The sequence below is a fragment of the Biomphalaria glabrata genome, unplaced genomic scaffold, assembly GCF_947242115.1.
Source record: "Biomphalaria glabrata unplaced genomic scaffold, xgBioGlab47.1 scaffold_20, whole genome shotgun sequence".
Taxonomy (NCBI): Eukaryota; Metazoa; Mollusca; class Gastropoda; family Planorbidae; genus Biomphalaria; species Biomphalaria glabrata.
Window position 1 is genome coordinate 286,962 of NW_026602928.1, and position 10,205 is coordinate 297,166.

General features: G+C 35.8%; 1 protein-coding gene across 1 annotated transcript; it reads left to right on the plus strand.

Annotated features, from left to right (window-relative positions):
- Positions 1-8,900: 8,900 nt before the first annotated feature.
- LOC106079844 (coiled-coil domain-containing protein 1-like) lies at positions 8,901-10,205 on the plus strand. The gene has a single exon (XM_056017958.1). The coding sequence runs from the start codon at positions 9,043-9,045 to the stop codon at positions 9,919-9,921; it is 879 nt and encodes a 292-aa protein (XP_055873933.1). The 5' UTR covers positions 8,901-9,042; the 3' UTR covers positions 9,922-10,205.

Sequence of the window (10,205 nt, forward strand, 5' to 3'; positions counted from 1 at the left end):
TCCCCTACCTCTATCACACCTTCTCCCCTTCCTCTATCACAATTTCTCCCCTTCCTCTATCACACTTTCTCCCCTCCCTCTATCACACTTTCTCCCCTCCCTCTATCACACTTTCTCCCCTTCCTCTATCACACTTTCTCCCCTTCCTCTCTTACTCTTTCTCCCCTTCCTCTCTTACCCTTTCTCCCCTTCCTCTCTCACTATGTCGCATCCCGACAAACAAGCGATCTATCGAAACACTATTACTTTATGATTATTAAAATAAACATAAACCTCAACACCCATTTTACAACAAAGTTTCTGGCGTCCTGTTGGCAAAGACGGAACTAGGACTGCAGTAGGCATCCTCGCACTGTAATCCCTAGACAACGAAATGCACTACCACCCAAGGCAGTCCATCTATAGAGACAGTTTGTAGCAGTCGTCCATAATCAACTCAATTACAATATATTTTGTTAGTATTCTGTTCTTGCATCCTTCAATTTTGTTCAGCAGTTATTTGTTTCGTGCATAGATTTTTACTTCGGTTTGTTTTTGTTAAAAATGGGATCCTACTTTTCTGTTTGCCACTTTTCCATCCATTAGAACAGGAGTTCTCAACCTGTGGGTCGATTGACTATTTGCCCGGGGTCGCCTAAGACCATTGAAAATATAGTTTGTTATTGTCCATTCTTCTATTGCTGTATGTATATGTGTGTGTGTGTGGGGGGTCGCCGCAGAGTTGGGGATTGTAAAAAGGGGGCGCCGAGCATAAAAGGTACAGAACCGCTGCATTAGAACATCATGCTTGAACTGTACACACCATCTCGTAACATGGGAACTGGCAACAGTGCTAGTCCATAATGTTAAACCAAAACAAAATTAACCAAAAACCCAATGATCTTTAAAGTTTTATTATTATAACTAGCTTTTGGCAAGCCATTCTAATTCCTAACAGTGTATTTTTTATTTACAACTCCTCTATTCAGTTTGCGAATTCTTCATCGGGTCAAATAAAATCCAAAAAAAAAAAAACATGGGTGGGTGAACACGGCTCTCGAAAACGACTTTCCCAGAAAATTGTCAGTTGAAGTATTGATAAGTGTTAAGAAAACCTAACTTAAGTTTTTTTGTGTTTATTTTGTGTGTTTGCCTGAAGTTGTGGTATTAGCTGATTTAGTCCCTTTTGTAGGTCGTCGTCTGAGTCTTAGTGAACAGAACATGTACAATAGGACAAGATTATGGAAACAATAGATAACTCTACAATCTTCCATCTCATGGGCTCTCCACTAGCAGAGTGGTTACCGCGTTGCCTTGAGAAGAATTGAGCCATAAGTTCGAATTCAGGTCGTCCCCCCTCCCCTTTTTTTTTTAAATATTAACATTATCTTTCAATATCATCATTTCACATTATCTTTCAACATCATCATTTAACATTATCTTTTAATATCATCATTTAACATTATCTTTCAATATCATCATTTAACATTATCTTTCAATATCATCATTTAACATTGTCACAGACTAGTTCTTGTTGTAGGCGTGATGACGCGAATGTCTCTGTGTGTTGTAGATACCTCTTCTGGTACTACTATAATGTTCTCTGACTTGTTAACTAAATACTTTCTCACACGCACTAGATTTGCAGGTGCGTGAGAACACTAACATACTGGACTCTCCGACCTCAACATTTAGTATCATTAATAGACACGTTGGTAGCAGACATGGATTTTATTCACATAATAATTCACAAAAGATATTGGCGACTTCAGCCATCACAAATTATACATCCAAAGGAATAACTTGATAATAATCACTATCTACTTATACTTTCTACTCGAGGAGATAGCAAAGCTCCTCTCTTTACCAGAGTCTTAGAGCAACTGAGGTGTCCACCTCGTGGTCAGTCCCCGACCAAACGAAATCTCGTGCTGACCGCACGGAATAGTTAAGTGACTACTAGTCACCAAATATTACAGGGGTTCTAAAACTGATATATGACAAACATTATCTTTCAATATCATCATTTAACACTTTGTTTTAACATGATATCTCAACACGATTTCAGCATTACCTTCTAACATGATCTTCCAATATGATCTTTGAACATTATCTTCTTATCTTATCTTATATAATACAGACGTTACTTCAATGATCTTATAACATGATTTTCGAACATTATATTTCACAATGATCTTATAACATGATCTTCGAACATTATATTTCACAATGATCTTATAACATGATCCGTATACACGATCTTTTAACATTTCCAACATGATTTTGCAACGTGAATCCAAAAATATGATCATTCAAAATAGATTTCCAATAAGATTTTTTACCATTATCCTTTAAATGATCTTTCACCATTAGTTTCCAACAGGATCTTTCAACAGGATCTATTAACATTAGCATTTAAAATAATCTTTAACTTGATCTTCGTACAAGATCTTTCAACAAGGTCTTCCAAGGAGTAAAGATCCTTAACAGATGTTCACACATAAAAAAAAGAAAAGTTTCCCTTTCAGACCTTGTGGTCTATAGGGCAGATGATGTAAAGGTCATCTGTTTCTGTGGCCTACGGTTAACTAGGGTGGCATGTGGCCAGCACGATGGCCAACCGCCTTTACTTTTCCCCAACTAATGTCAGATACCCATTAGAGCTGGGTGGACTCAGAGGCTCCCGAAGATCCCAAAATTAAAAATCCACGTCTGCAACAGGATTCGAACCCTGGACCCCGGTTCGAAAGCAAAGCGCTTTACCGCTCAGCCACCACGCCTCCTGTAGATGTTTTCAAAAACGGAAGACATGTTGATGAAGATAAGCTCCTTCTTCCCTAGTGCCACTAGAGCATGGAACGGGTTGCCTGAATCAGCCAGGAAAACAAACGACTTAGCAGAGTTTGAGTCACTTATTAACATGCATGATTAGATTGACAGGTGAAATGCGTAGGGCGTAATTATTTTTCTTTTTAGTAACGTCTGTAATCAATAAGATAAGTTATCATAAGATAAGATAAGAAAAATCCGACACTATTTTACTCAATCAGTCCCCTTGATCTATACATTCCCTTCCCATATCTGAGAATCGAAAAATTGGAGTCAAACGGAATTTCCCTAATTATCTTATCGTATCATATCTCATGCCATTGACATATGTATATTCTGTTAGTGGTAACAGAGGCACCTATTTTACAGTTAGACTGAGAGCGCCCTTCCCTGCTACTTCAAATATAAAGAGCGCTTTACAGGCGCCTGTCGCATGTCTAACACTTATCCGAAATTTGCTAAAAGTCTTTCACGATAATTTTTATAGATGCCAGAAAGTCTTTAAAACTAATGCGTTAAAGGTGTATGATACATCAACTGTGCTCGAAAAAAAAGCCCCAGTCTTTTATGTATTTGTACAGAACATGAGATGGGTGGCCTATTTAGATTGGTGGGCTTATGATGGTATAAGAAACTTCATGTTGTGAGACCCTTGCCAGACGCGGGGGTCGTGTGGGGCCGCCCCTGTTTGCCACTTCCAAGGGTCTCCTCTAAAAGCTGGTGAAGAGGGGGTAACGATGTACTCTTGGTGAATGTAAAGGTTAAACTAAGATGTACTATTGGTGAATGTAAAGGTTAAACTAAGATGTACTCTTGGTGAATGTAAAGGTTAAACTAAGATGTACTCTTGGTGAATGTAAAGGTTAAACTAAGATGTACTCTTGGTAAATGTAAAGGTTAAACTAAGATGTACTCTTGGTGAATGTAAAGGTTGAACTAAGATGTACTCTTGGTGAATGTAAAGGTTGAACTAAGATGTTCGCTTGGTGAATGTAAAGGTTGAACAAAGATGTACTCTTGGTGAATGTAAAGGTTGAACTAAGATGTACTCTTGGTGAATGTTAAGGTTGAACAAAGATGTACTCTTGGTGAATGTAAAGGTTGAACTGAGATGTGCTATTGGTGAATGTAAAGGTTAAACTAAGATGTACTATTGGTGAATGTAAAGGTTGAATTAAGATGTACTCTTGGTGAATGTAAATGTTGAACTGAGATGTACTCTTGGTGAATGTAAAGGTTAAACTAAGATGTACTCTTGGTGAATGTAAAGGTTGAACTGAGATGTACTCTTGGTGAATGTAAAGGTTGAACTAGGATGTACTCTTGGTGAATGTAAAGGTTGAACTGAGATGTACTCTTGGTGAATGTAAAGGTTAAACTAAGATGTTCGCTTGGTGAATGTAAAGGTTGAACAAAGATGTACTCTTGGTGAATGTAAAGGTTGAACTAAGATGTACTCTTGGTGAATGTAAAGGTTAAATTAAGATGTACTCTTGGTGAATGTAAAGGTTGAACAGATGTGTTATTGGTGAATGTAAAGGTTGAACAGATGTGTTATTGGTGAATGTAAAGGTTAAACTAAGATGTACTCTCGGTGAATGTAAAGGTTAAACTAAGATGTACTCTTGGTGAATGTAAAGGTTGAACTAAGATGTACTCTTGGTGAATGTACAGGTTGAACTAAGATGTACTCTTGGTGAATGTAAAGGTTGAACGAGTAAAGTTCCCCTTTCAGACCTTGCGATTAGATAATGTTTAGGTCATATGTTTTTATGGCCTACGGTTAACGAGGGTGTCATGTGGCCAGCACAACAACTAACCGCCTTTACTCTCCCCAACTAATGTCAGGTACCCATTAGAGCTGGATGGACTAAGAGGCGGCCAAAGATCCCAAAATTAAAACAACCAGTCTTCACCAGTATTCGAACCCTGCACCCCCGGTTGGAAAGCCAAGCGCTTTACCACTCAGCCACCAGCCTCCAAAAGGTTGAACTAAAATCATAAAAATGCTGATTAAAAAAAAAATCTAATATTTTCCTAAGCACCCACCTGGAGCCGGGGATAGATAATGAACTTTTTCAGGGATGTAAAACAAAAAACTACTCGTCTGACTGGGTTGTTGATTGGCATGAGTTTTCTTTATATACGTAGACTTAAAAAAACAACAACAACAACAAATTATTCAACCTACCCCCCCCCCAAACCAAAACGTTGTAAAACGACACTGAACAAGATTCCTAATTTGAAAGGTCAGAGTACGTAGTTCTACCCTGATTCTATCCTTTAAATGTCTTTGAAAATAAAGCCAGTATCTTTCTTTAGTTTATAAGGGCCGCATTTTATGAATAAAAATTAATTGTTTCAATTACAGGAGCATTTGTAAATTTTGACGAAACGAGATTTTTTTTTTTAAGGGAAACCTCAGAATTTCGCTACTCAATTATAGCTTTGTCATCATAGCCTTGGGCCTAAGGCCTCTTTTCTTCGCCTCTTTTTTTGGGCTTTATATGCCTCTTTTTTTGGGTCCTCCTGCCTCTTTTGTGTTTTTTTTTTATTATTAGAATTAAGTTCTCACATGTCACAAAATTTATATTTTTTTTTCTTTTTTATTCAGTACTGAAGAGATGACCTCGCCAACAACACATAAGACACTACCGTAAGTTTACGGTTTACACAACAGTTCACGTTAAAATTGTTCATAAACTGTCCAAACTTGACGATCTTTTTTTTTTTTTAATTAGGTACTTAATACCTTTTTTTTTTAATTAGATACTTAATACCTTTTTTGTTTCACTTTATTTTCTAAAAGATACATTGCAAAAAACAATAATAAATTTTAAGGTATCACAAAAACAAATGTTCAGAAATTGTTCATAGTTCTTGCGTTCATTTGCTTGTCCTTATTCCTGCCCTAGACGCATGAAAGTCCGCATACAACCCACATGGGCTTGCATCTCACACGAAATGTCTGATCTCCGAAGTTTTGAAGGTCATTGTCTTTATTTACTAGTAAAGTCCAACTTGTTTTTTTTTTTTTTTTTTTAGGAAACCTCAGAATTTGCGCTATTCAATTTTAGCTTTATCATCATAGGAATCCTTGGGCCTTAGGCTTCTTTTCTTTGCCTCTTCTTTGGGCTTTATGTGCCTCTTTTATGGGCCATCTTGCCTCTTTTGTGGGCTTTTTTTTTTATTTTAGGTTTTTATTTGTAAGTTCTAATAATTCACAAGTATTAAATCATAAACAAAGAAAAGTGATTAACCTTAAACATATAATAATAGTAATAGAAATATTTAATATCAAAGACATACTACCTAACCATTGAAACCACTAGAGACAGAAAATTGATACAATTATCCTCTATCCCAGAACAATCAACACAATATCAAATATCCCTGACCCCCAACACCCCATTTCTGGAATACTAATTGTACAAGTATATGAAAATCAAACTAGATCATTTTCTACCCTAAAATCCATTATTTTCCTAAATGTCAATTCTAAGTGATTAGGATCAAACACCTTATAATTATGTAGAGCAGTGGTTCCCAAACTTTTTTGTCTCGTAGACCCCTTGTCATGTTTTCTGGTTTTCGGTAGACCACTTGCTTAACTTATATTGCATTTTTGAAGGTTCAAAAACACATTTTTTCAAATTAATTTCTAACTGTAGTGTAGTGAGTCGAAGAGTGAAAAGGTAATTTAAAGCTACATCTGAGAGATCTATCTTTTTTACTGATAAAATTAAAATTTGAACCAATTCAAATAACCAAAAGTATTGCTGGAATAACCAAACACACTAGAAAAGTTTTTTTGCATGTTCATCATCCGTTACTACGGATATTATGTTTCATGTAGATAATTTGTTGTTCTATGAAGTAGTCCTTCAAACATTAAATATTAATTAATTAATTTGCCATAAGTATCATTGTAAAAGTTTTCGCAAAGAGTTTCTCATGTATTTCTTGATTTTTTACGTCTGGCTTAAATATTGGGCCCGCGGAACTGCTTTCACTAACATGAGAAGGGTCAAAGACGAGTTACTGTCGCCTAAAGCCTAAATCAGTAAGCTTCGGGCAGGAGGGACTCATTAGCCTTCGCTTACAGCCTACCTAGCCGAAGGAAAACAGAATTCAAACCTCTGCTGCTTTGCAGCTATACCCAAACATGGGAAAGGTTTCGTGGGTCAGCCCTGTGGAAAAATGGAGCAGAAGACCATTAGGCAGTTTGCAGCTTTAATGCTATAACTCATCCCATCCATGTGCCTTTGAACTGTAGTGTTGCTTAAAGAAATTCGTTTCATAATTTCAGATGTAGGTTTATGTAAAACAGTTTTAAAACTACTTCAATGGCTGGTGAAATTTAATGTTTTATCTAAAGTGTTTTCCGTATTTGGCTATAGGTAAAGAAATCTTGTAAGACGCTCTCAAACCACCTTCTATATGATGTTGAAGAAAGTTTTTGTGGGTCTATTCTGAACTTTATCCTCCAGTGTAATCTGCTTCATATAGTCATTAAAAAGGCACTTAGACAACCGCTTATTTAACAAGGAAATAAATACCTAATCAACGCTGTTAAATCTAGATTTATTTCTGTTAAAGATGTAGACACAATTAACTATTTAAATAACTATTGAAATGAAATACAATTTTACATTTGAATAGCGGAGATAAATATTTATAACTAAGTTACAAACCTTTATACGTGTTTGAAATTAACGGGTGTGAAAATTAAAGTCATGACTTGCTTAAATAAAATCCACTATCGTAGACCCCCATGGACATCTCATAGACCCCCAATTTACTTTTTCACTTTCATAGACCCCCTGGAAGTCTTCGTAGACCCCTGGGGGTCTATATAGAACACTTTGGGAATCACTGAATGTAGAGCTTTGAGCCAGCTAGCCCAAACAAGATTCCTGTATTCGGAAACAATAATCAAGTTATAGTTATATATCATTTTATTTTTTAGTTTCGGCAGCTTGTTTAAAACAATAGACAAGTTAACATTTACATAGTTGCCACAGTTTGATTCTAATAAGTCCCTTACAGTACATTTAACCTTAAGGAATAATGGACATTCCAAATACATGTGTTTCTCATTATCAGCATTTTCAAGACGGCATAATTTACATTTACGGTCATTTGCCCTTTTTCTAACCATAAGGGTCATCCCAAAGATAAGTATATAACTTATCTCTCTAGCTTTTGGTGGGATATGTTTGCTGTGCAGGTTTATGACCATGACTAGGATAACTGTAGTCCATACTTGCTGAAAATTAATGTTCGATTTTTCACATTTTTAAGAGTACAAATAAAAGGAATAGAATAACTTCTAAGTAATTTACATATTTTCATGTTTCATAAAAAAAACCTTTTGGTTTTAGTTATTATTATTATTATTATTATAGCTTTTATATAGCGCTACTTTCATGCTTATAGCATGCTCAGAGCGCTTTGGTCCAATCTCATTTGAGGACCAGTGGGTGGGGGGAGGGGGTATCTAGGAGTTGGTTTTCCGTGCTGCCTTTAGGCGCTCAGTAAACGCAACTCTGCCCGAGTCGGGTGTCGAACCTCGAGCCCTCTTCTAGGTAGCCAAGTTCAAGCGCACTTAGCCTCTCGACCACGTTGTGACTAATAAAAAAAAAAAGGACATTCCGTGCTTATGTCAACAGAGGTAACGGAACAATAAGATCTTATCACTTTCATTGACTTAACTATTTTAAAAATATGGATTTACTTTTTTTTTTAAATGTCAACAGAGGTAACGGAACAAAAAGATCTTATTACTTTCATTGACTCGACTATTTAAAAAATATGGATTTACTTTTTTTTTAAATGTCAACAGAAGTAACGGAACAAAAACAATCTTTTCACTTTCATTGACTCGACTATTTAAAAAATATGGATTTACTTTTTTTTTGGTTTCAACTGAAATATTTGTACTGTTGGAAAACAAATGGGGTGAACTCTTGGTAGTCAAACACTTTAGCGTCCAGTGCAACGAGTTTAGTGGTACTAAAATGTAGACATTCGTTTATACATTGTTTATATCTGTCATAGTGTTAAAAAGTTTAGATGACTTTGATGATGAATTTGATGACGATTTAATGATCTTTGATGATGAATTTGATGATGACTTTGATGATGACTTAGATGATGACTTTGATGATGATTTTGGTGATGACTTTCATAACGATTTAATGATCTTTGATGATGACTTAGATAATGACTTAGATGATGACTTTGATGATGACTTTGATGATCTTTGATGATGACTTTGATGATGACTTTGATGATGACTTTGATGATGACTTTGATGATGACTTAGATAATGACTTAGATGATGACTTAGATGATGACTTAGATGATGACTTTGATGATAACTCTGATGATGACTTAGATGATGACTTAGATGATAACTTTGATGATAACTTAGATAATGACTTAGATGATGACTTAGATGATGACTTTGATGATGACTTAGATGATGACTTTGATGATAACTTAGATGATGACTTAGATGATTACTTTGATGATGACTTTGATGATGGCTTTGATGATAACTCTAATGATGACTTAGATGATGACTTAGATGATGACTTTGATGATAACTCTGATGATGACTTAGATGATGACTTAGATGATGACTTTGATGATAACTCTGATGATGACTTAGATGATGACTTTGATTATGACTTTGATGATAACTTAGATGATTACTTTGATGATGACTTTGATGATAACTCTGATGATGACTTAGATGATGACTTTAATGATAACTCTGATGATGACTTAGATGATGACTTTAATGATGACTTTGATGATGACTTAGGTGATGACTCTGATGATGACTTAGGTGATGACTTTGATGGTAACTCTGATGATTACTTTGATGATGACTTAGATAATGACTTTCTTGTATTATGCAGAGGCAGCCTTAGCAGTAGGTGGATTCCTGGGCGAGTGTCACTAGAGGGTCATACAGGATTCGTAACTGTAGCTTATATATACCATATCGCATTTCTCACTGCTCTGTTCACATCTAATGCAACACATGTAGGTCTTATCATTGCAATTTACTTATTCATAATAGCCGTAATACCTTATCCGTAATAGCTTATTCATTACAGCTTATCCATATTTTATCTGCAATAGCGTATCGGTAATATCCGTAATGGCTTATCCGCAATAGCTTATCCTCAATACCTTATCCGTAATAGCTTATCCTCAATACCTTATCCGCAATAGCTTATCCTCAATACCTTATCCGTAATAACTTATTTATAACAGCTTATCCATAAAACTTTATCTGTAATAGCGTATTCATAATATGGATGAATGACAGTCTTCCTATTGTTGGGGCCGCACTCTCAGACTCGAGACTCAAGGCGGTTTCC